We start from the raw sequence: 26942 nt of genomic DNA, 5'->3' as shown, positions 1-26942 counted from the left end.
ACTGGTGCAGAGCCAACAACCTGTCACTAAATGTGAACAAAAGAGATGGTTGTTGACTTCATCAGAGCATGGAGTGACCACTTTCTGCCGAACACTGATGGCTCTTCCATGGAGATTGTTAACAGCACCAAATTTCTTGGTGTTCACCTGGCGGAGAATCTCACCTGGTCCCTCAACACTAGCTCCATAGCCAAGAAAGCCCAACAGCATCTCTACTTTCTGCAAAGGCTGAGAAAAGTTCATCTCCCACCCCCCATGCTCACCATATTCTACAGAGGATGTATCGAGAACATCCTGAGCAGCTGCATCACTGCCTGGTTCAGGAATTGCACTGTCTCAGATTGCAAGACCCTGCGGTGGATAGTGATGTCAGCTGAGAAGAACATTGGGGTCTCTCTTCCCGCCATTACAGACATTTACACCACATGCTGCACCTGCAAAGCTAACAGCATTGTGAAGGACCCCATGCACCCCTCATACAAACTCTTCTCTCTCCTGTCATCTGGCAAAAGGTACTGAAGCATTTGGGCTCTCACGACCAGACTGTGCAACAGTTTCTTCCCCCAAGCCATCAGACACCTCAATACCCAGAGACTAGACTGACATCTACATAATTTATTATTATATTGAAATTTGTCCTCTACCGTGCCTATTGTCCTGTTTATTAATTATTGTACTGCCCTACACTGTTTTGTGCACTTTATGTAGTCCTGTGTAGGTCTGTAGTCTCGTGTAGCTTTTGTGTTGTTTTATGTGTCTAGTGTAGCCTTGAGTTGTCTCACATAGTCTAGTGTAGTTTTGTTTTGTTTCATGTAGCACCATGGTCCTGGAGGAACATTGTTTCATTTTTACTGTGTACTGTACCAGCAGTTTACGGTCAAAATGATAATAAAAAGCGACTTGACTTGTAACAACATGAAGGATCCCCCGCACACTGCTCATTGCTGCTTGTTCCAGTCCCATCAGGAAGGAGGCTACGTAGCACCATCAGCATCAGGGCTGCCACACTCAGCAAGAGTTACTTTCCCCAAACAGTAAGGATGATGATTGAGATTTTGAAGAATGTGGGGTGGGGGGGGGGGGGGCTAAATCTCACTGAAACCTACCGAATGTTGAAAGGACGAGATAGGATGGGTGTGGAGAGGATGTTTCCTATGATGGGGGTATCCAGAACTAGAGGACACAACCTCAAAATTGAGGGGTAACCCTTCAGAACGGAGGTAAGGAGGAAGTTCTTTAGTCAGAGAGTAGTGACTCTATGAAAGGCTCTGCCACAGACTGCAGTGGAGGCCAAGCCTGTGCGTATATTTAAGGTGGAATTTGATTATTTCCTAATCGGTCAGGGCATCAAAGGATACAGCAAGAAGGCAAGGTGAATAGGGTTGAGTGGGATCTGAGATCAGCCATAATGGAATGGTGAGCAGACCTGATGGGGCTGAATGGCCTAACTCTGCTCCTATGTTTTATGGTTTTATGATCAATACCTACACTCATTCCCCCCCCACCACCACTTTAAAGTCAGTCATCTTATGTACAGACACACCTGTACCTAGAGTCACATTATGGATAAACAATCAATCTATGTATATAAACTGTCTTTGTGTTTTTTATTCAAATATTCTTTATCTTATTGTGCTTTTACTGTGCTGCATTGGATCTAGTGTAGCAATTGTTTAATTTTCCTTTACACTTGTGTGTGTATTAAAACAGCATCCATCACCAGGGACTCTCACCACCATCTCTACTCACTGCTGCCATCAGGAAACAGGTACGGGAGCCTCAGGACTCACACCACCAGGATCAGGTACAGTTACTGCCCCTCAACCATCAGGCTGTTGAACCAAAGGGATAACATCATTTGCCCCTTCATTGAAATGTTCCCACAACCAATGGAGTCACATTCAAGGACTCTTCATCTCATGTTCTCAATATTTATTTATTATCACTTATTTATTTTTTGTATTTGCACAGCTTGTTGTCTTCTCTATTCTGGTTGAACAGCTAAGTTGAGCAGTCTTTAACTGATTCTGTTATGGTTATTATTCTATAGATTTATTGAGTGTGTCCTCAAGAAAATGAACCTGAGGGTTGTATATGGTGACATATATGTACTTTGATAATAAATTTACTTCGAACTTTGAAACAATCTTGAATCTTTATCCAATCTCGTGCTTGAACTAATTTACCCTTTTACTCTCCACTGGCACTTCAATCTCCCTTACTCCTAAACTAACTGTAAATGTTTGGAAGAGAAAGGGTCCCATTGCTCTCAATTCATTTCACACCTTCAGGGCATTGCAAAGTGTTTTCAATAAAATGGTTTGTAAGTCTCTTCCCAGCAAATCCCTAATAAATGTAAATGTATATGGCAAATAAAGTTGATTCCACTACCTATTGACTCACTTTCAAGGAATCCACAGCTCATATTCTCAGTATTATTTAATGATTTTTCTTTTTTTTGTACTTGCACAGTTTATCTTTTTTGCATATCGATTGTCAACTCTTTGTGTGTAGATGTTCACTGATTCTGTTGTAATTTTTTGTTTTACCTGCAAGAAAATCTCAGCATTGTATATTGTGACATATATGTACCTAGATAATAAATTTACTGTGAGGTTTGATCCTTCGCAGTTACAAGTAGGAAAGGCAGCAAAGGAGTAACGAGTTTTGTTGATTAAGGGATAAATACATTGCACCATTTATAGTATTATGAGGGAAATGGTTCAAAAAATTAACCAGCTGCAATTAATTGACGCTGAGGTTGAAATTTGAAAGCTAGCAGATTGTAAAGGAAGAAAAGATCATTAAAAGATTATTAAAAATATCATTATTTATCACCAAATAATTCTTAAAGTTTATAAATTTTGTAATAATATTTTAATCTGACTACATTTTCAAGGAAAGGCATTTTAAGAGCACACATAAATATCAGGCAATTAAAAGCGTCAGCAGAATAGATAACTTCATCCTTTTCATTCTAGTTTAAGAACAGCTTCTTCCCTTCAACCATCTGGTTTTGAACCAAGTGGCACAAGCCTGATCACTATAAGTTAGCAACACTATGACCACTAAGACTCTGGGAGTCTAAAACCAGAAGACACTGCCTCAAAATAGTAGGGCATCCTTTTAGAATGGAAATGAGGAGGATTTTTTTTAGCCAGAGTGTGGTGAATCTGTGCAAATCGTTGCCACAGGCAGTTGTGGGGATTAAGTCACTGGTTATATTTAAGGCAGAGATTGCTAGATACTTGATTAGTCAGGGCATGAAAGGACATGGGGAGAAGGCAGGAGATTGGGGCTGAGAGGGAAAATGGATCAGACTCAGTGGGCCAAATGGCCTAACTCTACTCTTGTATCTTATGGTTACTCTAACGACTTTGCACTAAAGCCAACTATTTTTGTTCTAATTGTGTTCTTTCATGTGAAGATTGTGTGCAATTTATGTTTAACTTGCGTTTTAATGCTTGTCTGATGCTGTGTGCCTGTGATGCAGTAAGTAAGCTTTCTTGCACTGGTGAATACATGTACTTGCGTGTATACAAATAAACTTGATTTTGACCTTTCTCTGGACGTTTTATTTTCTTTAATTAGAGATACAACACAGTAATCGGTCCTTTCAGCCCAATAAGCCTGTGTCACTCAATTACACCATGTGACCAAGTAACTTACTAATAAGTACGTCTTTGGAATGTGGGTGGAAACCAGGGGACCTGGGGGAATCTCATGGGGTTGTGGGAGAACATTAAAAACTCCTTATAGATAGTTGTACAATGGAACCTGGGTCGCTAGCGCTGTAATAATGTTACATTAACCACCATATTACTGCGCTACCCTAATTTTATGAACACCTCCACAACGGAATTCAGACTCCATAACTAGCAAGCTATCTACATTCAGTGGTCCTTTATTAGGTATAAAAACACTTACTTGTTAATGCAAACATCTCATCAGCCAATCATGCGGCAGCAACTCACTGCATAAAAGCATGCAAACATGGTCAAGAGGATCAGTTATTGTTCAGACCAAACATCAAAATGGGGAAGAAATGTGATTTATGTAACTGGCCATAGAATGATTGTTTGGTGCCAGATGGGATGGCTTGAGTATCTCAGAAACTACTGATCTCCTGGGATTTTCATGCACAACAGTCTCTGGAGTTTACAGTGAATGGTGTGAAATACAAAAAAAAATCCAGTGAGTGGCAGTTCTGTGGGTGAAGACACCTTGTTATGAGAGAAGTCAGAGGAAACCGGCCAGTCTGGTTCAAGCTAAGAGGAAAGCTGCAGTGGCTCAGAAAATGACGTGGTATGCAGAACAGCTTCTCTGAATGCATAATTGTCCAACCTTGAAGTGGATGGGTTACAGCAGCAGAAGACCATGAACACACACTGAGTGACCACTTTATTAGGTACAGGAGGTGTCTAATAAAGTGACCTCTGAGTGTAGATCCCTCTTCAACATCACCTGAGGGAGGCTTGTTATCACAGCCAGCCATTGATTAGCAAATCTAAGCAAATGTTATACTGCAAATTTTTGGACCAGTCATCCAACTTGCCAGAAGCCACACAAGTCAAAAGCATATTTTGTATAGGGATTGAAACCTAATTGCCTCCGGTTGGAAATTTGGCAGTGAATTCAGCAAGATCACCAAAAGGTGAGACACTTGAGGAACAGTGGGTCAGTCATTTACCTTGAGTGGAGAATATACAAACACTTTGAATATACCTTGGGGAAACAGACTACTTTTACTTTGCTTATTTTTCACAGTTTAAATTTAAAATCAGTACCACTCTCAAGCTGCACTCGGAGAAACGTCGCTTTTGTCAAGTTTGTCTTATTTGGGATGAGGTATGCTAATGATGGAAGAGAAATGCCCAAGACTTCTTAGGTTCAGATTTATTTACCACAGAGTGAAATATGCGGTGAGATGTGTCATTGCATTAACCACCAACACCCCCAAGGAAGCACTAAGGGCAGCCCATAAGTTCTGCTACACTAGAGGTTGCCAACCTGTCCATTGCGATTGACTGGTCGGTCTTTGAGACTTTCCCAGTAGATCCCGAAAAAACCCCCCACAAATACTGTTGAGAGATTGTTTCCAGGTTGCGGGGTTTCAGTTCCGTTCTTCCTGCCCAGTGCACATGAGTGTAACTCCCCCGCACTACACAGTGTACTTCAGTGGTCCCCGAGTCAGCTGCACCTTTCCTCATTCCCTGTCACGCCCACTGTTGAACTTGAATACACGTGAGGTCATTACCCAGGGATCACTGGTTGGCCTCGGGTAAACGTCCGCTTCCTGTGGCCGGCGAGAAGTGCCGTTGCTACCGGCCTGGAGCACAGACAGATGGGCGCCGCCTCTAAACCCGTTTAGCACACTGAATGTTCATGGGGAACCCAGTGCTAAAATATTCACAGACGACCTAATTCATGCTCATGGTTTTGTAAGTAGCAGAGCAGCTACCTCGCTGCGATCTACTGAAACAAACTTTTGTCAGCAGATAGATCCTACAAGGGAGGTGGACACGTTCTGTCGCACTTCTCGCTCGGTCGGTCACTCTCTCCGGACTGCGACCACTGCGGCCCCGGCACAGGAACAGACGCACCTGGCCAGGGCGGTGGGTGGGAAGCTGGAGCTTGGGCCCAGAGGCTGTCTAATAAGGCAATGAAGCACTCAAAGCTGGTTCGGCACCCTGAGTCCAAGCACCCTGCAGTTAAAGACAAACCCGCTGAGTTATTTTCCAGCGTTAAAAACGTGAGCAAGCGGGACAGCAGGTAAGTGCTGAGAACCACGTAAAGTAAATTGTGGAATAGACTGGACATAAGGAACCTGCTCTGAGTATCACTGTATTCCGGTTTGTGTTTAACACCCCTTCGCAACCCCCCCCGTCAGCCAGTCTGCAAGAATATTGTCAATATTAAACCGGTCCGCGGTGCTAAAGAAGGATGGTGACCCCTGGCGTTCATACATTATTTCTACTTCCGGGTTGCAGGGTTTTACTTCTGGTCTTTTCTGCCCCGGTGTGCATGCGTGTAACTAATAGGTTTGGAGTCGATCTTGCCTTTCACTAAGGCCGAGGTAGGGGACTTGGGCTTCAAAAGGTTGGTGACGACTATGCTACACATTACAGTGGCAATATAGCACTAACAATAGACATGATTGTTTTGGAGGGTTCACTTTCACTGTACTTGTAGAACTAATTCTACAACATACAGACTCACTTTTAGGACTCTCTACAACTCATGTTCTCAGTATTTTTTTTCCACATTTGGTTGTTTGTCAGCTTTTATTTATTTAAATTCCATTGTATTTCGTTATTTTCCTGTGAATGCGTCATAAGGTAGTATATGGTGAAATAGATGTACTTTGATTATAAATTTACTTTGATCCCAACAAGCTCTGTAAATTCCCATAACCCACCCTGTCTCAGATTTCATGATATATACCATGTGTGATTAAACTTACAGCCTTGGGGATTGAGTAAAACAAAGCAGATTTCAAATCTGATGCTGTTACTTTACATCAGCTCACGGGGAGTGTGGTTGATCTGAAGGTTAATGGAGAAAATATATTCATGATGTAGGCAGCTGGTGTGGATAGAAGACTGGCTGGCAAACAAGCAACAAAGAGTAGCTTGTTTTTATTTCAGATTGGCAAAATACATAACAAGCGGTGAGGTTCTGAGATTAGTGCTAAATGCTTTCTAAGTGACTTGTATTCAAATTACTTGAATGATTTGAATGAATGCACCAGATGTATGGCTGTTAAATCTGTTAATGATTGGTAGGAAAGTAAGCTGTGAAGAAACACAAGGAAAGCCCAATGAGATATAAAAACAAAACACACAAAATGCTGGTGGAACACAGCAGGCCAGGCAGCATCTATAAGGAGAAGATAAATAAACGTTTCGGGCCGAGACCCTTTGTCAGGATCGGTCTTGGCCTGAAACGTCGACAGTACTTCTCCTTATAGATGATGCTTGGCCTGCTGTGTTCCACCAGCATTTTGTGTGCATTGTTTGAATTTCCAGCATCTGCAGATTTCCTCGTGTTTGCCCAATGAGATATAGATAGCTTGAGTATGTGGGCTAATACAAATAATATGCAATGTGGTTTGTTCATTATGTGTTGTGTCATATGATGTAGGCGATCATGGTCTTTTCAGGACCATTACTGTTCTTGACAAGATTTTCTACTGAAGCGGTTTACCATTGCCTTCTTCTGGGCAGTGTCTTTACAAGATGGGTGACCCTAGCCATATTGGCATCAGTGGTTGCATAACCAGGAGTTGTGATATTGCTAGCTGCTCATACCACCATCTTCATGTGGCCATGTGACCCTGACTGGAGGGGGGTGGGGGGGGGGGGTTGGCTAAGCAGGTGCTACACCTTTTTTTTTAACAAAACTAGCTTTATTTACCTCAGAAAATCAATAATTACAAGACAGTAAGTAACTCAAATTAAAATACGGTTATTGCTGTCTATAAAACAGTCAATACCCTGGGGGGCCCACTGCTCCCGGAAGTCCCCCATTGCGACTGCATGCTCCCTCTCTAAGGACAGCGGGCACAAACATATCCTCGGGAAAGGGGTAGGCAGTCAGCCCAGGTGGAGCCCTCGACCTTCCGTCGCCCAGACCCATGAATGGCCATCTTGGCCAGGCCCAGAACCAAGCCCAGCAGGAGATCCTCCTCACGTGCTACACCTTGCCCAAGGGTGACCTGTAGGCTAACAGAGGGAAGGAGTGCCTTACACCTCCTCTGATGTAGAGATGTATCTCCACCCTGTGGTAAAGTGTGAAATTGTGTGTCAGGAAAAAGTAGGGGAAAGGCATTATAGCTAAATGATGAGGGATCACAGAGCTTGGAGGAAGGCACAGGGACTGTTGTTGCTGGAACATGGAGCAACAAACTATGTGCTGGAGGACCTCAGTGGTCAGATAGCAACTGAGGGAGGAAAGGAATTGCAATTGTTTTGGGTTGAATTTGACCCAAACATCATAATCAGGATCACATTTATTATCACTGACATATATTGTGAAATTTGTTGTTTTGTGGCAGCAATACAGCACAAGATGAAAATTTACTAAAGGTTACCAAAATAAATGAATAGAGCAGAAGAAGAATAAGGAGGGAAGGGGTAAATTAGAAACACAAGAGATCCCGCAGATGCTGGAAATCTGGAAAAACATACAGAAAATGCTGGAGGAACTGTATCTATGGATGGGAATAAACAGTCTATCCTTTTTGTTGAAACCCTTCACCATAACTCCTTAATGAGTAAGTGTTCAAGGACTGTTCATTAATCAGTGCAATGGAAGAAGCTGTTCTTAAAAGGTTGTGTGTGGGTCTTCAAGCTGCTGTACCTCTTCCCTAATGTCGCAGATGTCGACAATTTCTTTCTTCCCTCGGGTTCTGCATGACACATTGAGTTCCTCAGTGTTTGTTGCTAGGGGGCAGAGGGAACTGGGTGGAATAGTGCAGGGACTAAGAAAGCCGAGAGAATGTTATAACTGATTGCTAGGAGTTACTGAGTACAAAAGTAGAGAGGTTATTTTTTATTTACAGATGGAGCACAGTAACAGACTGCTTCAACTCAATGAGCCCACAATGCCCAATTACACTCGTGTGACCAATTAACCTAGTAACCTGTTTGTACTTCTTTGGACTGTGAGAGGAAACCGGTGCATCAGAGGAAACCCATGTAGTCACAGCAGAACGTACAAACACCTTACAGACAGTGACAGCACCGAATCCCATCGCTGGCACTGCAAAATCGACACGCTAAATGCCTATGCTATTGTGCCTATGTTTATTTATGCTTGACATCAATGAGAATATATTTGGAACACTTTTTACAGCATTATTGCACCATGGATGTTAAGGTGTTGGAAGATCAAAGAAAAACTACAGATGCTAGAAATCCAAAATAAAAGCAGATAAGACAGAAAATACTCGGAGGCCTGAGTATTTCAAGCATATCCTGAATTTAGTTTAATATGTTGGAAGCAGATCAAGTTTACAAAACACTGAGCATTCTTTAGAGATTGGAGAGGATGTTTCCTCTATGTGGCAGAGTCTGGAACTAAGGCTCAGTACTTAAAAATAAGGGTCATGCATTTGAAAGAGATGCATTTGTTTTTCTGAGAGTTGAGAGTTTTTGGATTTACTGTTTTCAAACGGCAGTCAAATAGAAAATGTTAATATTCTTAAGGCAAAGTCTTGATAAACAAAGGTGCCCATATGAATGCAGGGTTGGACCTGCAGTTAGCTTGGCCGTGACCTTATCAAATGACTGAGTGGGTTGAAGGTCAAGTGGCCTTTTCAAGCTTTTGGTTTATATTCAGATGCATGCTCGTTTGTAGGAAGGGAAGGAGGAAGAAAGTGAAAGGGTGGGAGAGAGGGACAGATGAGACAGGAGGTAGTAAGAAAGAGGCATTGCCCAACGGAAGAGGAAGGTACAATTCAGTAATAGAGTCAACAAGATAACCTATCACCTCCCAGCTTCTCACTTCATCCCCACCCCCCTGGCCCACTCACCTGACTTCACCCATCACCTGCCAGTTTGCACTCTTCCCCCCCCCCCCCACCTTCTTATTCTGGCTTCTTCCCTCTTCCTTTCCAGTCCAGATGAAGGAATCAGCCCAAAATGTCGGCTCTTTATTCCTCTCCATAGACCTGTTGAGTTCCTCTAGCATTTTGTTCAAAGGTCAAGTTTAATGTCAGAGAAATGTATATACAATATACATCCTGAAATGCTTTTTCTTTGCAAAACATCCACGGAAACAGAGAAGTGCCCCAAAGAATGAATGACAATTAAACGTGAGAACTCCAAAGTCCCCCCTCCCCCACTACACATTAAACGTGCATTGATACAATCACAAAGCCCAAGCATGCGCTAAGCAATAGCAAAGACATAGACCTTGCAGTTACCGTAAAGGACTGAGAGTCATTGAACAGTTTATTGTACATAATTTTATTTTTGAATAAAGTATATTTTGATTTAAAAAAATTCATCCAAATTTGACAACCCAAAGGTTCTCTCTTTCCCTGGCAAGGGAGAGGGAGGTATCCCCTATTTTGTGTGTGTTATTCTGGATTTCCAGCATCAGGAAAATCTCCTTTTTGTGCATTGACATGTTAGCTGCACAGTGTTAGGAATTCCTCAGTAATAAGCTGTGCCAGCCCAACTCCTTACACATTTGAGGGTGGATATCAGATATAGTTCAGTTCCTGTTCTAAAGTTCAGTCCTCAATTTTCAACTTCCAGCTACATTTTTCTGTCAACAGTTACAGTGCAAACTTCCTATGTAAGCTGTCATGTTGTAATTAACGGCTCAGCTTCTGGCAGCTCTGCACAGAACTGCTCAATTACAAAATGCCAGACCCATACTAGGAGTCTGCACTGTGTGTGAGGATCTTGGAATTTACGATAGGAAAATCTATCAGAAAGTATTAAAAAAGCCAGAAAATTCTGTTAATACTCAGCAGATCAGGCAGCATCTAGAGAGAGAAAGAGAAACAGTCAATGTTTCAGGTTTAATCACACTGCTGAGTACTCCCAGCAATTTCTGACCTTGTTTCGGAATTCTGGCATCTGCTAATTTTTCCTTTCTGAATACCAGAGAAAACATAGCCACAGCAAGAAAGCAACAAATATGAAACAAAAATAAAATCTCAACAAAAGCAGACGAGTGTAGATGTGGTATTAACTAATTTCTAACACTGAATTTTTCATTAAGCAACATAAAGATTTATTTAACTTTACAGAGTAGTAGTCACAAAGATAAATATCTTCCTGATGCAGTTATAAATATAAAAAGCAAATCATCTTTACAAGCTCCAGAGATTAATTTTGATTCGATTTTTTTAAAGCCTGAGCCAGATTGGCTTAGACATTCCCACTGATGGTAAATCTTACAGAACAGCCTCATCTAGTGGCTGTACTGTAAATCAATGCTGCCGTTTGCAGTGGATTCACTTGGGAGAGTACAGGCTACATGGTGAGAGAGCCCAGAACACAAGGCACTGCCTCACGATTAGGACTAAGACATTTAAAATTAAATGAGAAATTTCTTCTCTTGGAGAGGGTAATCAATCTTTGGAATTCACTACATCAAGAGATCGTGGTTGTTGAGTCGATAGCAATATGCAAGGTTGGTGGATGTGAGATTGAAAAGGAAAATGGATATGGTTAAAAAACTATCAGTCAAGCTCTGAGTGAATGGCAGAACAGGCTAGAGAGGAGGTGTATAAACCATACCTTGCTCTTATTTCATGTTAATTCGAGTTTATTCTCATAAGCACAAGTACATCTTATGGTCTTATGTACACACAAAGGCAATGAAAACCTTACATGCAGCAGCATCACAGGCACGTAGCATCAGATAAGCAGTATGCACAGGAAATCAAACACAAACAACGTATTTTGAAATAAGTCAATATTAGTACAAAGTGATCATAGTGGTCCTGACGAAGGGTCTCAGCCCGAAACGTCGACAGCGCTTCTCTCTGTAGATGCTGCCTGGCCTGCTGTGTTCCACCAGCATTTTGTGTGTTGTTGCTGTTTGAATTTCCAGCGTCTGCAGATTTCCTCGTGGTTAGCATTTTGTTGGTCGGTTCAGGAACTGAATGGTTGAAGGGAACAGGCTGTTCTTGAACTTGGTGGTGGGAGATTTCTGTAGCTGTGAGAAAATGGCTTGGCCCAGATGGTGGGGATCTTTGATGATAGTGCTGACCTCTTGAGGCAGTACTTCATGTAGACCCTACCAATGGTGGGGGAGAAATATGCCGGTAGAGTCCACTACTCTCTGGAGTCTTGTGTTCCTGTACCGGACCATGATGCAACCAGTCCAGATACTTTCAACAGTATACCTTTAGAAGTGTGGTGATATGCTGAATCTCCTTAACCTCTGAAGTAAAAACACTGGTGCCATTTGCTTGTGAGTGCATCTGTGTGTCTCTTATGTGGAAAAGATAGGACTGCTCAAATACATATCTTATTCAAGGCAAGAGAACCTGCTGCTCCAGAGGAACCATAAGTCTTTTATATATATGCAGGCATTTGCATGGAAGCAGTAAATGCAGTTCAACCTCCTTTATTTCTTCTTTGATGTTCTCTCCCTCAGACCTCATCCTCATCTCATTTTGAATGAATCACATTCCAATATCATTAATTTGTTTTGTGCAGTCCTCTTCACTCCGGCTCAGCAATATTTGGTTGTTGCCACTTTGCTGTTTTTTGAAGCATTCTGTGCATGGATTGTCACCTTTCATACATTACAACCATGACTCCAGCTTAAAAAGTATTTGTGCTTCTCTCCTCTCCCCATGCCCATTTGGTCGGGCTTCTGTCCACTTTCCTTCCAGTCCTGATGAAGGGTTTCAGCCCAAAATGTTGACTGTTCATTTCCTTCCATAGATGCTGCCTGACCTGCTGAGTTCCTCCAGCATTTTGTGTGCATTGCTTTAAAAAGTACTTTGCTGACTATGAAAAGTTTGAAAAGTCTTGAGGTTGACAAATGAAACCAAATGAATAGAATTTCTTTCTTTCTGTCTTCTTTCCTTCAATGTGAAGTTGTTGACAGCACAGAGGAGAACTCAAGGATAGTGGAGATCTTGGGAATTGCCAGTCATTCAACAATGGTTGCTGGAGACAGAAGTGAATAACTAACTTCTTCCCACAGAGGTCTAACATGCACCAAGGACACATGGAAATTAGTTTAAAACACGGTACTTGGAATAGACTGAGCCCTACGCGAGTGTTGCTTTCTCAAGACTCAACTTTAAGTCTAAAATCCTTATATTATTATCATACACCCCAGTGTATTCATCCTTATCAGTGGTGAAAAGGGTGAGAAACTTTTGACTCTTGGACTTCAACATCTCAAAGGATTTCCTGGGCCCAGTACTTTGACACAATCATGAAGAAAGCATATCAGAAGCTCTACTTCATTAGGTTTGATGAGATTTTGAATGTTGCTTTTGCAAATTTCTATAGATGTACAGTGGAGAGAGCATTTTGCATCATACCTGGTGGGGAGGTGTCAAAACAAAGGATCTCAAGAGGTCACAGAGGTCCGTAGACTCAGCTAGCTCCATCATGAGCACAAGCCTCCAGACCATCAAGGGTATTTCCAAGAAGCAGTGCCTCAAGAAGGCGGCATCCATTACTAATGACCTTCACTGTCAGAGACGTGTCTTCTTGTTGCCACTATTGAGAAGGAGGTACAGGAATATTTCAGAAACAATTTCTACCCTCCATCATTAGATTTCTGAAAAGCCCTTGGTAATCTTTATTTTGTACTTTTTTTGTAATTTACTGTAATTTTTGTCTTTGCACTGTATTGCTGCCACAAAACAAGACATTTCATGCCATATTAGTCAGTGATAATAAACCTATCTCTAAGTTTCAACTTAAACTTTTGAAATAAAGAAACCAACAGATGAATGCTACTGCAGCAGAGATTTCACTCCTGATGACTCCAGAAACAGATCATTTCACCCATGTGCTTTGGGGAAAATATGCCAATTAGTCTCACTTACCTGTTCTTTCTCCCTGACCAGTAAATCTATCTGTTTTAATCACCAGTCCCCGTTCACAAGTTACTATGAACTGTTTTCCTTCACTCTTTCAGGGATCATAGTCCATTAGTTTGCAACTTATTCTATTAAAATAAATCCTCATCTCCCCTTCACCCTTTTTGTCAGTTCAAGAAGCCAGTCTCTCTCTGGTTATTGACCCTCCTATTCTGCAGTCTTACATAACGTGTGGACTGTTAAATCTATAGTGCAATATCAAACATTTGGAGACGAATGGGGGAGAGTAGAAACATTACAAACAGAACCAATGGGTGGTACAGTAAGTAATGTCACTGACTCATAATTCCAATGACACCGGTTCAATCTAGACCTCCAGTGTTGTCTGTGTGGAGTTTGCATGCTATATACGATTGCAGGGGCTTCCTTCGGCATACAAAAGGCATGCTAATGGGTTGGTTAATTGGCTATGGTAAATTACCCCAAGCACAGACTCAAGGCAGATTTATACTTTTGCATAGTAGCCTTTGTAAGTGACCTGTGCCGTTGTAAGCAATTACACCTGTGCGCTGTGTGTCTGCAATTCACCTCCAAAACGCTAGTTGGCGGTGGGGTTTCTATGTCACTGTGTAGAGTTTCTTCGTGTGCTGAGCGTATCATGTTGAGTTGGGAGCTAATAAATGTTGAACAAGGGTTACTTTTATTGAAATTACTGCAACGCAGATGGTATGTACGACCATTGAATGGACTGAGGCAGAAGGAGGATGAATTTTCTGTGCTTGTCCGGCCACTGAAAGACATGGACGAGGAAATGCATTTCAAATATTTTTGGATGTCAGCAGGTAGATTTCACGATTTGGTTCATCGTCTCCAACCACGTACTTTGCATCAGTGTATGCACAGTATGCCTATAGACAGGAGGAAATGTGACGCTACCAAGCAGACAGATCACAGTTGTTGCGGTCTGTGTCGCTGTGACGTGCAGTTACATTTTTGGAGAGATGCGTATCAGGCTACGGCGTAGGGTAGGGTTTAGGGTACAGCATAGGTTGCGCAGCTATGCCATACTGACGTCGTTCATTTGACGCAGCAGTATAAATCAGCCTTTAGGGTGGAACTGAATGATGTGTGAGAGAGAGTGTTTTATGGGACAAATTAATAGAACCATCAGGTTCCTGCAACAGTGTGGATAACTTCACTCACCTCTACGCTGAACTGACTCCACCAACTACGCACTCACTTTCAAGGACTCCAAATCTCAGTATTATTTGTTTTTTTAATTATTTGCATGATTTGTCTTTTTTTCACACATTGGTCGTTTGTCAATTTTGTTATTTATAGTTTTCAAAAATTCTACTGGATTTCTGTATTTTCCTCTAAATGCCTGTAATAAAATGAATCTCAGGGTGACAGATGCTACTTTGATATTAAATTTACTTTGAACATGAACTTTAATAGGGAAATAGGAAGGATCTCGATCTGAAATGTTGACGTCCATTTCCCACCACAGATGCTACCTGACCATTGAGTTCCTTAGCAGTTTGTTTCTTGCTCCAAGTTCCAGCATCTGTTGCCTCAAGTCTGTGGGAAAGGGGGTGGACAGTATCTCTCTGTGAGCCGGCATAGATTCAATGGGCCAAATAACATCTCTCACAGAGGAGTAGGTGAAAGTGTGAACCTGCTGCTCCCATCAGAAACAAGGCAGATGAAAGTTTAAAATACGGGACTGTAGCGATGTGCTACACACAGCGCTGAAATAATGACATGCAGTCAGTAAGTTGTTTTGAGACTAGTTTATTCAAACTTCGCGGCGCTGGCATTTAATCCCTAGCGCCCGCCCTCTCCGGGCGGAAATGACATCAGAGGTGTATTACCAAAGTCTCCCCCCGCATGCTGGCTATTTGTGAGCCGGTTCGCCTGCGCAGAAAGTGGGTCGCCACATAACCCGCCCCCAGAACCAGTGATACACCCCCCCGATGTCCACAGTCTGGATCAGCCTCTGTTTGGGAGGTCTGCCTCTGCGCCGTCCACATGGGCTGGTTTGAGTCGGTCCACCGTGAAAACCTCCTCTCTCCCCCCAATGTCCAGAATGTACGTGGACCCGTTGTTGTTGATCACCTTGAACGACCCCTCGTACGGCCACTGTAGCGGTGCCCAGTGTCCGCCCCTTTGTACAAACACAAGCTTACATTTCTGCAGGTCTTTGGGTACATGGGTCGGGGTCCGTCCGTGCTATGAAGTCGGTACAGGGGCCAGGTTGCCGAGCCTTTCGCGTAGTCTGTCCAGGACTGCTGCGGGTTCTTCCTCTTGCCCCCTTGGGGCTGGTATGAACTCTCCCGGGACGGCCAGGGGTGTGCCGTACACCAACTCAGCCGACAAGGCGTGCAAATCCTCTTGGGCGCTGTGCGAATTCCAAGCAGGACCCAGGGAAGCTCGTCTACCCAGTTAGGTCCTCTCAGGCGGGCCATGAGAGCCGACTTCAAGTGACGGTGGAAGCGTTCCACTAGTCCGTTCAACTGTGGGTGGTAGGCAATAGTGTGGTGTAGCTGCGTTCCCAACAGGCTGGCCACAGCCGACCACAGGCTGGAGGTGAACTGGGTGCCTCTGTCAGAGGTAATGTGGGCAGGTACCCCGAAGCGTGCTACCCAGGTTGCAATCAGTGTTCGGGCGCAGGAATCGGCAGATGTGTCAGTGAGCGGGACCGCCTCTGGCCACCTCGAGAACCGGTCTACCATAGTTAGGAGGTACCGTGCTCCTCAAGACACTGGTAGGGGGCCCACGATATCCACATGAATGTTGTTCAACCTCCGGTGGGTGGGTTCAAACTGTTGCAGCGGGGCTTTAGTGTGCCGCTGCACCTTGGCCGTTTGGCACTGCGCGCATGTTGTGGCCCATTCACTGACCTGCTTGTGATGTCCGTGCCACTCGAACTTGCTGGAGACCATCCAGACGGTTGTCCTGATAGATGGGTGCGCCAAACCGTGTATGGAGTTGAAAACTCGCCACCTCCAGGCTGCCGGGACGATGGGGCAAGGTTGGCCGGTAGCCACGTCGCACAGGAGGGTCCTCTCACCTGGGCCTACGAGAAAGTTCTGTAGCTGCAAACCCGAGACTGAGGTCCTGTAGCTGGGCATCTCGTCATCTGCCTGCTGCGCCTCTGCCAATGCTGCATAGTCCACCCCCAGGGACAGGGCCTGGACAGCTGGTCTGGAGAGTGCGTCCGCCATGACGTTGTCCTTTCCCGAGACATGCTGGATGTCCGTTGTGTACTTGGAGATGTAGGACAGATGTCGCTGCTGTCGTGAACGCGAAGGTCAACGGTTTGTGGTCCGTGAATGCGGTGAACGGCCTGCCTTCTAAGAAGTACCTGAAATGCCGGATTGCCAGATACAGTGCCAACAGCTCCCGGTCGAAAGCACTGTACTTGAGTTCGGGTGGTCGTAGGTGCTTGCTGAAGAACGCCAAGGGTTGCCAGCGCCCCTTGATGAGCTGCTCCAGCACCCCACTGACTGCTGTGTCGGATATGTCCATTCTGGGGTGCACCAGCATTGCGGCATCTGCCAAGGCTTCCTTGGCTTTAACGAAAGCTGCCGCGGCCCCCTTGTCCCAAATAATGTCCTTGCCTTTATCTGACATCAGGGTGTACAAAGGGCGCATGATACAGGTTGCTGAGGGGAGGAAACGGTGGTAGAAGTTCACCATACCAACGAACTCCTGTAGGCCTTTGACCGTGTGGGGCCGGGCAAAGTGGCGGATTGCGTCTACCTTGGTGGGCAGAGGTGTTGCCCCGTCTTTAGTAATCCTGTGGCCCAGGAAGTCAATGGTATCGAGACCAAACTGGCATTTGGTCGGGTTGATTGTGAGGCTGAAATCACTCAGGTGGGAGTAGAGCTGGCGGAGGTGGGACAGATGCTCCTGGCGACTACTGCTGGCTATAAGGATGTCGTCCAAGTATATGAACGCAAAGTCCGGGTTGTGTCCCACCGCATCTATTAGCCACTGGAATGTCTGTGCAGCATTCTTCAGGCCCAACGGCATTCGTAGGAACTCGAACAGGCCGAACGGGGTGATAAGTGCTGTCTTGGGGATGTCTTCAGGGTGCACCAGGATTTGATGGTATCCCCGGAAGAGGTCTACTTTGGAAAATATTCTTGCCCTGTGCAGGTTTACTGCAAAGTCCTGTATGTGTGGCACGGGGTAGTGGTCTGGAGTTGTAGCCTTGTTCAGTCTGTGGTAGTCGTCGCATGGTCTCCAACCCCCAGCTGCTTTGGGCACCATGAGCTTATCCGGGGGGAGCCTTCAAGCGTGGGCGTGGAGGGGTGGTCCCTTGGACGAGATGTGGTGCTGAACCTCGTGTCTGGGCATGGCTGCCGTGAACTGCGGTGCCAGAATCGATGGAATGTCCGCCAGGATTCTGGTGAATTCGTTGTCCGACAGCGTGATGGAGTCCAGGTGTGGGGCCGGCAACTTGGCTTCACCCAGGGAGAACACCTGGAAAGTCTCGGCATGTACCAGTCTTTTCCCTTGCAAGTCGACCAGCAGGCTGTGAGCTCGCAAGAAGTTTGTGCCCAGGAGTGGTTGGGCCACGGCGGCTGGTGTGAAGTCCCATGTGAACCGGCTGGCGCCGAACTGCAGCTGCACTGTGCGGGTGCCATAGGTCCGTATCGTGCTGCCGTTTGCGGCCCTCAGGGTGGGTCCTGGCTTCCTGTTGTGGGTGTTGTACCCGTTGGGGGCAAGACGCTGATTTCCGCTCCGGTGTCGACCAAGAAGTGGCATCCCGGCTGTTTGTCCCAGATGTTCAAGAGGCTGTCCTGGTGGCCACCCGCCTTAGTCATTAGCGGCAGTTGGCCCTTGCAGGGCGGGCGACAATGGCGGGCTTTTGTGCCCCACCGCTGGTGGTAGAAACACCACTGTTCACTGGCCTCCTCACTCCTGCCTCTGTGTTGTGTGCCGGTCCTGGTCTGGTCTGCTGTTGGGCGCGTGGCCTGGTAATCTGACCGACGGATGCCACGCTCTCCCTCTTGGCTTTCCCTGCACGTCTGCCCGGACTGCCACCTTCCGGGGGTCGCTGAAATCCACATTGGCCAGCAGCAGATGTATGTCCTCGGGCAGTTGCTCTAGGAATGCTTGCTCGAACATGAGGCATGGCTTGTGTCCATCAGCCTGGGCCAGCATCTCGTTCATCAATGCTGACGGCAGTCTGTCTCCCAAACTGTCCAGGTGAAGCAGGCGGGCACCCCACTCACTCTGTGAGAGGCCAAAGGTCCCAATGAGCAGCGCTTTGAATGCTTCATATTTGCCTTTTTCCAGGGGCGACTGTATGAAATCCGCAACCTGGGTGGCCATCTCCTGGTCAAGGGCACTCACCACATGATAGTAAAGCGTGGAATCAGAAGATATCTGCCGAATCTGGAACTGGGCTTCTGCTTGGCTAAACCACACGCGTGGTCGCAGCGTCCAGAAAGTCGCCAGTTTTAGCGAAACTGCGTGAACAGATGAAGAGTTGGTCATCTTTGGTCCAAATCCCGTTTGGACCGTCAGGGTCACCAATGTAGCGATGTGCTACACACAGCGCTGAAATAACGACACGCAAATCGGTAAGTCGTTTTGAGACTAGTTTATCCAAACTACGCGGCGTTGGCATTTAATCCCTAGCGCCCGCACTCTCCGGGCAGAAATGACGTCAGAGATGCATTACCAACGTCTTCCCCCGTGCACTGGCTATTTGTGAGCCGGTTCGCCTGCACCAAAAGTGGGTCACCACAGTATATATTTTTGGTCGACACAGATCCAGGCAACAGCATTATCCTGTGTTGAGCATAAAAAGCAACAGAGTGCACAGATGGTGTCTTTTCAACCTGTTACCAAGAATAAATGTTTCTGTACCAGCGACATTTGGCTCATTTTATTTAATCATTGATACCACACTAAGTGGGGGGGGGGGGATTGTGGAGCTGATCTTCAACTAGTTATCTGCACTCTATGGATCAACTGCCCATTGCCCACTGGCACGGCTACTCAATTTCAATCCTGCTCCCTTCTTATTTCTGTAATTCCTTTTTGTGTTCTTTGCAAATTGATCTGGTCTGTGTTTTGTTACTTACATTTAGTTCCGAGTTTTACCATCTGTGCTGATTACTGTAGATGGCCTCCAATTCATTGTCATCCCTTTACTTTCTCCTTTCTCCGCAGACAACAGAAAGAGGGTGGAGATTATTCAGCAGAGACAGTGTATTGGATTCATCGGAAAGTAAAAAGTTAATGGTGCTCAGGCTGTGGTTAATGGCTGTGTTACGGCCTGCAATGTAACAAATGTCTCCAAGGGGAAGGTGATTGGATAAGTCAAGTGGAAAAAGCTTGCCTTCCAATGAACACTCACATAATGCTCCAGTGTGCTTGCTCTGTAATGCCACTGACAGCCATGCAAAATGAAGTTTACGCAGCATTATTGCCAGGTTAAAAATAATCCGATGACATTCATACACCAGCCAGCTAGCCTGCTCAATCACCTTAGCTACATTTTGTCTGATCTTCAAGAAACTAAACAGCATTCAGCATTAAGCATCATGTAAAACCACGATCATGTGGTCCATCAATCTCAATTAATTTTTAAACTCCATTTTGCCATTTATTTTCTTTTCCCTGTATCTTGGCCACAGCATAAAAATATAGAATGTATGTGGTAAACCCACTTCAGAGATTCAAAACTCTGAGATAGATCTGTAGGTGATGAGGTTTTAAATGACACACAGACAATTCACCCAGCATTCCAACTCAGTGCTTATGCTCTCAACTCGGCCTCCTGCGTAACACCAACTCCCATCATTTAGTGATTAATACCCACTCTGCTTTGCAAACAAGTTGCTATATATTTTGCTTTGACCCTTGAAATCATTTCTGTTCTATATACTATAGAACATAGAATATTACAGCAGAGTACAGGTCCTTCGGTCCACAATAATTTGCTAGCCTTTCAACCTACTCCAAGATCAATTTAACCTTCTCTCCCATATGGCCCTCCATTTTTCTCCAATCACCTAAAAATTATGCCCCTTACATAAGTTATTTCTGCCCTGAGAAATAGCCTCTGGCTATCCACTCAAGCAATTCTTTATTTCCTGAGGAGACCGAGGTCCTTTAACATCTGCCAGATGATGCTGAGGATGTTCTACGAGGCTGTGGTGGCCAGTGCTATCATGTTTGCTGTTGTTTGCTGGGGCAGCAGGCTGAGGGTAGCAGACACCAACAGAATCAACAAACTCATTCGTAAGGCCAGTGATGTTGTGGGGGTGGAACTGGACTCTCTGATAGTGGTGTCCAAGAGGATACTGTCCAAGTTGCATGCCATCTTGGACAATGACTCCCATCCACTCCATAATGTACTGGTTAGGCACAGAAGTACATTCAGCCAGAGACTCATTCCACCGAGATGTAATACTGAGCGTCATAGGAAGTCATTCCTACCTGTGGCCATCAAACTTTACAACTCCTCCCTCGGAGTGTCAGACACCCTGTGCCAATAGGCTGGTCCTGGACTTATTTCCACTTGGCATGATAAACATATTATTTAATTATTTATGGTTTTATATTGCTATATTTCTTCACTATTCTTGGTTGGTGTGGTTGTAACGAAACCCAATTTCCCTCGGGATCGATAAAGTATGTCTGTCTGTCTTTTAACATCTTGTACACCTCTATCAAGTCACATCTCATTCTCCTTTGCTCCAAAGAGATGATCCCTAGCCGCTCAACCTTTCCTCATAAGACATACTCCCTAGGCAGCATTCCGATAAATCTCCTCTGCACCCTTTCTAAAATTTCCACATCCTTCCAATAATGAAGCAACCAGAACTGAACACCATATTCCAAGTATGATATAGCCAAAGTTTTATAGATCTAAAACATTACCTTGTGGCCCTTGAACTCAATCATGAAGGCCAACACACTATAGGCCTATTTAATAACCCTATCAATTTGTGTGTCAACTTTGAGCTGCGATCTTCATCAAGTCTCCACCTGGAAGTGCCATACTGGAAGCTTTCTGGAAAGCCAAATATATCACATCTGTTGCATTAAAAATTAGTATATCCTGTATTTTTTTTTAAAAAAGAACTCTTAAGATTCATCAGGCACGACCTGTAATCCTTGCAGACCAGTCTTTATTATACATTTCTAGCTTCCTAATGATTTTTTATTACATTTCATTAGATCTAGGCTTATAATATAGCTTTCACCACTGCTGTTTGAATAATAGTTTCCTTGGTTGTTTTTTACATATGGAATCAAAGATTAAGAGGTAAGATTAACTTTGCCACATGTACTTTGAAACACACATTGAAATGTGTTGTTTCAGTCAGCGACCAATGTGATCCGAGGAAGGGCTGGGACAGCATGTAAGTGTCACCTGTTTTTGGCAGCAACGTAACACGTCTTTCGTATGCGAGAGAAATAAGGAACACCTGGATGAAACCCATGCAGTTACAGGGGGAATGTACAAACTCCTTAGAGACAGCGGCAGGAACTTAACCTGAGTTGCTGCTGCTGCAATATCACACACTAACTGCTACATAACTATGCCGCCTCCAATCAAAGTGGCTGTTTGCCTATCCTCTGGTACCTATCCCGATCCTAAAGAACTATAAACATATAACATAGAACATAAAGCTTTACAGCACCAAACAGGCCATTCAGCTCAAGATGTGCTAAGGTTTAAACCCTACTCCAAGACCTCAATTTTTCTATTATCCATGTACCTATCTAACAGTTTCTTAAATGTCCCTAACGTATCTGCCTCTATCCCCAGACCTGGCCATGTGTTCCATGCAACCACCACTTTCTGTGTTAAAAATGTACCTCTGACATCCCCTCTATATACTTTCCCCGAATCACATTAAAATGATATCCCCTTGTATTAGCCATCTTTGCCCTAGGAAAAAGTCTCCAGCTACCCACTCTATGCCTCTTATCTTCTTGTACACCTCTATCAAGTCATTCTCATCCTCCTTCACTCCAAAGAGTAAAACCCTAACTCAATCAACCTGTCTTCATTAGACATGCTCTCCAATCCTGGTAACTCTCCTCTGCATGCTCTCTAACGCTTCCACATCCTTCCTGTAATAAGGCAATCAGAAAATGAACACAATATTCCAAGTGTAGTCTAACCAGAGTTTTATAGAGCTGCAATATTATCTTTGGGCTCTTGACTCAATCCCCTGACTGATGAAGGCCAACATGCCATACACCCTCTTAACCATCCTATCAACTTGTGTGGCAACTCTGAGAGATCTGTGAATGAGTGCTCCATTATGATATATTTTAATCTGTGGAGTTACAACCCAACTGGATTAGAGCGTTCATCAATTGTGTTCCTGACTCTTCACATAAATGGCCTTGTGTCTGCTTGATTATTCATGTACTTTATGAGATATGGGAAGCTAGGGGGTGGTGGTGTTGGCTCCAAGTCTAGCATTTGGAGACGCAAGACTCCAGATGCCGTAATTTGGAGTGATACAGGCACTCAGCAGGTCAAGCAACTTCAGTGGAGGCAAATGGAGAAAATATACTTCTTGATGAAGGTATATGACCTGGATATCGACCGTTCATTTCCCTCCAAAGATACTGTCTGACCTGCTGAGTTCCTGCAGTATTACAAAGTTCAAAGTATGTATATGTCACCATATACTACTTGAGGCTCATTTTCCTGCAGATATTCACAGAACAACAAAACACAACAGAATCAATCAAAAACTACACACAAAGACTCACAAACATCCTAAGTGCAAAAAGGACAACCATGCAAATAAATAAATAGAACTGAGAAAATGAGCTTCAGAGTCTTTGAAAGTGAGTCCACGGACTCTGAAATCAGTTAAGTGTGGAAGTGAGTGAAGTTATCCACTAGTCTGATAACAATTCCCATTGTAAGGTATCAAGAACATTACTGACTTCACAAGGAATAACAGTGTCAACTATACCAGTGACTCCTCTCTCCCTGATGCTCTAAACAGATTTTATGCAACACAATGCTGGCCATAAAAGCTACTCCCATCCTAGGTGAGCAGCCAGTGCCTGTAACAGCAGCAGACATGAAAAGGATCTGCAGAGACTCAACCCTTGTAAGGCTGCCGGCTAGACAACTTCCCATGCTGAGAACACAAGGAGTGTGCACACCAGCTCACTGACATGTTTATGGACATCTTCAACACTTCACTCACCCAGGCTGCTGTCCTTACATGCTTCAAATCAGCCAACATTATCTCTAACACCTTCAGAACTAAATGACTACTGTTCAGTGGGACTGACAGCAATCATCATGAAGTGCTTTGAACATCTGATAGTAGCACATATCACAAACTCCATTCCTGCCACATTGGACACTCACCAATATGGTTACTGACAGAACCACTCTATGACAGATGCCACAGCATTTGTCATTCACCTGCCCCCCGACACATCTAGGAAACAAGGACACTTACATCAGAACGCTGCATCCAGATTTCAGTTTGGCATTCAACACTATCGTCCCACAGAAGCTTCTACTACTCCTCAGTCTAAAGATACCACTGGACTTCCTGAGCCTATTGCTGTGCACTCTGCACACACGACTGCATGGCCAAACACCCGAGCAATCACATCGTCAGGTTCATTGATGACATGACAATGGTGGGGCTTATCATCAACAATGACGAGACGGCCTACAGAGAGGTGGTGGAAAAGCTCGAGGTGTGATGGCAGGCAAATAACTTCTGTAATGTCAACAGGACAAAGAAGAGCTTCTGGAGAACTCAAACCATTCACACTCCTTGTTTAGTTGGCGACACAGCAATGGAAACTGCTAGCAGTTTAAAACTCCTGGGAGTTCACATCACACGTAACATTTCCTTGTTACGTTGGCGACACAGCAATGGAAACTGCGAGCAGTTTAAAACTCCTGGGAGTTCACATCACACGTAACATCTCATGATCAGACACCACATTGTACACAGTCAAGAAAGCTTTCCAACACCTCTACTGAAAGGCGGAGCTGAGATGGTGCCAAACGGCTGTCCCTTCATGCTCATCCTCTCTTTAATGACTCTTTTTTCCATTTCAAGGTGGCTGGGGTTCTATCAAGGTTCTTGATCTGCAACAGCACATGAGCTGTGGTTTTTTCATAGCAACAAATTCCCATTCTTGGAGCTTACTGACCAACCGACTGTTTTCCGACATTCTTCAGGTGTGGCATGGAAGACACCCTGTCGACAACTGATTCCAGGCTCGTATTGCCGACTGAGGTAACGCAGAAGAAGGGACATCAGGAGTTTGTAGCAGAGTTTCTGTCAACTCCTGAGTTGGAGAATCTCAGAATAAAAAGCGACATGGCAGACTGTAACACTGTTATAGCAACTGTTTGTCAGTTTCCCCTTTCGCTGTGAAATGTCAAACTGTTGGGTAAACAATGGTTTTTGTTGACTGCCGATCATGGTCTCTCTTTGGGGACTTTGCAGTTGTTTGGTGGGAGGTGGGTGTTGATGGGGGGGGAGGGGGGAGGAGGTTGATGCTTTGCTGTTGCTCATGCCTGGGAAGGGGGAGAGGGGGCTTTGGTGTTCTACTGTTTTGCTGTCATTCATTCTTTTGGGGTTCTGTCGTTCATGGATCTCTGTGAAGAGCAAGAATTTCAGGTTGTGTACTGTATACATTCTCAGATACTAGTGGAATCGTTTGAACTTTCTGAGGAGGCTGAAGAGAGCTGGCCTTTGCATATCCATACTCACGTCATTCTACAGATGCCCAGTTGAGAGCATCCTAACAAGCTGCATCACTGCTTGGTACAGAAATTGCTCTGCGGTGAACAGGAAGACTCTGCAACTGGTAGTCAGAACTGCCCAATGCACCAGCCTACCCACCATCAATAACATATATACAGAAAGGAGTCAGAAAAAAGCCCCTAACATCATGATGGATCCCATCCACTCAGCTCATGGATTACCATCAGGGAGGAGGCTGCGTAGCATCCACGCTAGGCTCACCACTCAAAAACAGTTACTTTCCTCAAGTAGTAATATTGATCAACACCTCCACCCACTAACTCCCACCACTACTTTATTTCCTATCAGTCACCTTTATGAACATGCAATCAATCTATGTAGAAAAGCTATCTATCTTCTTATATGTATTGTGTACTTATTATTATTATTGTGTACTTTATCTTTTGTGAGGTATTAACTGTTCCTGAACCTGGTGGCTCCTGTACCTCCTGTCCAATGGCAGCATTTTATGTGAAGGCCAAAGTTAATTGCCCATTTTGACAGCCTTCATGAAGGGAGAGGTAAGCCGCCTTCTTGACCTGATGCAGTCCTTCTGAAGGTGCTCCCACAGTGCTGTTGGGGAGCTGCCTAGGACAGAACACTGTGTAACCACTGAGGAAAATCATTGATAAAATAGTTAAAGATTGTTGAGCCAGAACCATTGCCCTGAGGTAGTCCCATAGCTGAGATAGTTCTGTTCATCATTCAGCCTGTCTGGTAAATACCACAGCAAGGTAATTATTTACTAATTCTGCCATCTTGCTATCATGACATGACAGTTTATTATGTGTTTCCCTTGGAAACACTGTCTCCAGATTTATCTCTTATGATATACAGCTCTGTGAAATATTAGTTTCATTTTTCTTAATTTAAATATTCCCCCATGATTACACTTTGCCATCTTCTGAATTCTTCTATGTTCTTGGTTTTCCTTCTACTGCTATCTAAGCAACTTGTAATGTTTTAACTTATTTCTTTAATAATTCATTGTGTGTAACTGTTAGCTGGATAGTTCTTGTGGATTCAAACACTCCCATTGCTGTTATTTTGCTGCATTTATCAGCTTTTATTTTTGCTTATTTTCCCAGGATACATTTTAATTCCCTTAAGATCAGAATGTGGCTCTTTATCTTGACACACTCAGTCTCTTTCTTAAACTTTATAAATTGCTCACTGTTAGATGATTGTGATCTATGTACTTCCAGAATGTTCTGCCTTTGTTTTGTACATTTAGAAACCTTTATTCTTTTTACAGAAATCAAGTCAATTATCTATCAGCAGCAGTAGGAAGAGCAGGTCATTTAACACCTCCCACCTCTGAGCCACTTTCCAAATTCATCCCATATCCCATGTATCTCATAAAAAAGGGAGAATATTTTCTTTATGAATGTAACTGAGCCATCATTCACAATGCATATGTAAGGTTAACAAAAGTCAAGGAGAGATGGGATGACAATTTTGTTTTAAGAAAAGCAGAGTGCACGGATGATGTGGAAGCCTCTGCCTCTACAAGCTGTCCCTGGGTAATGAATGGGTCCTAGTTTTACAGATGCCCCAAAGATGATTTTGCCCATAAGTCAGAAAATACACCTATGTTTGGAACTACATCTTCACAGCATAGT

General features: G+C 44.1%; 1 protein-coding gene across 7 annotated transcripts in view; it reads right to left on the bottom strand.

The window, feature by feature from the left end:
* The window catches only part of r3hcc1l (R3H domain and coiled-coil containing 1-like), a 347567-nt gene that overhangs the window by 56057 nt on the left and 264568 nt on the right, over nucleotides 1-26942 (bottom strand). The window contains exon 7 of one of the 7 annotated variants that reach the window (XM_059947166.1): nucleotides 13009-13208. The exons of the other annotated variants lie outside the window; for them this stretch is intronic. Within the exon in view, the coding sequence (XP_059803149.1) occupies nucleotides 13168-13208 (41 nt within the window). The 3' untranslated portion in view covers nucleotides 13009-13167. Of the gene's footprint in view, nucleotides 1-13008; nucleotides 13209-26942 lie in introns of those variants that run through there. 7 annotated transcript variants of the gene reach the window in all.

Source organism: Hypanus sabinus, chromosome 22, assembly GCF_030144855.1.
Source record: "Hypanus sabinus isolate sHypSab1 chromosome 22, sHypSab1.hap1, whole genome shotgun sequence".
NCBI classification, from domain to species: domain Eukaryota; kingdom Metazoa; phylum Chordata; class Chondrichthyes; order Myliobatiformes; family Dasyatidae; genus Hypanus; species Hypanus sabinus.
Note: the sequence above shows the minus strand (reverse complement) of the source record. Positions and strands in the feature narration are given on the sequence as shown.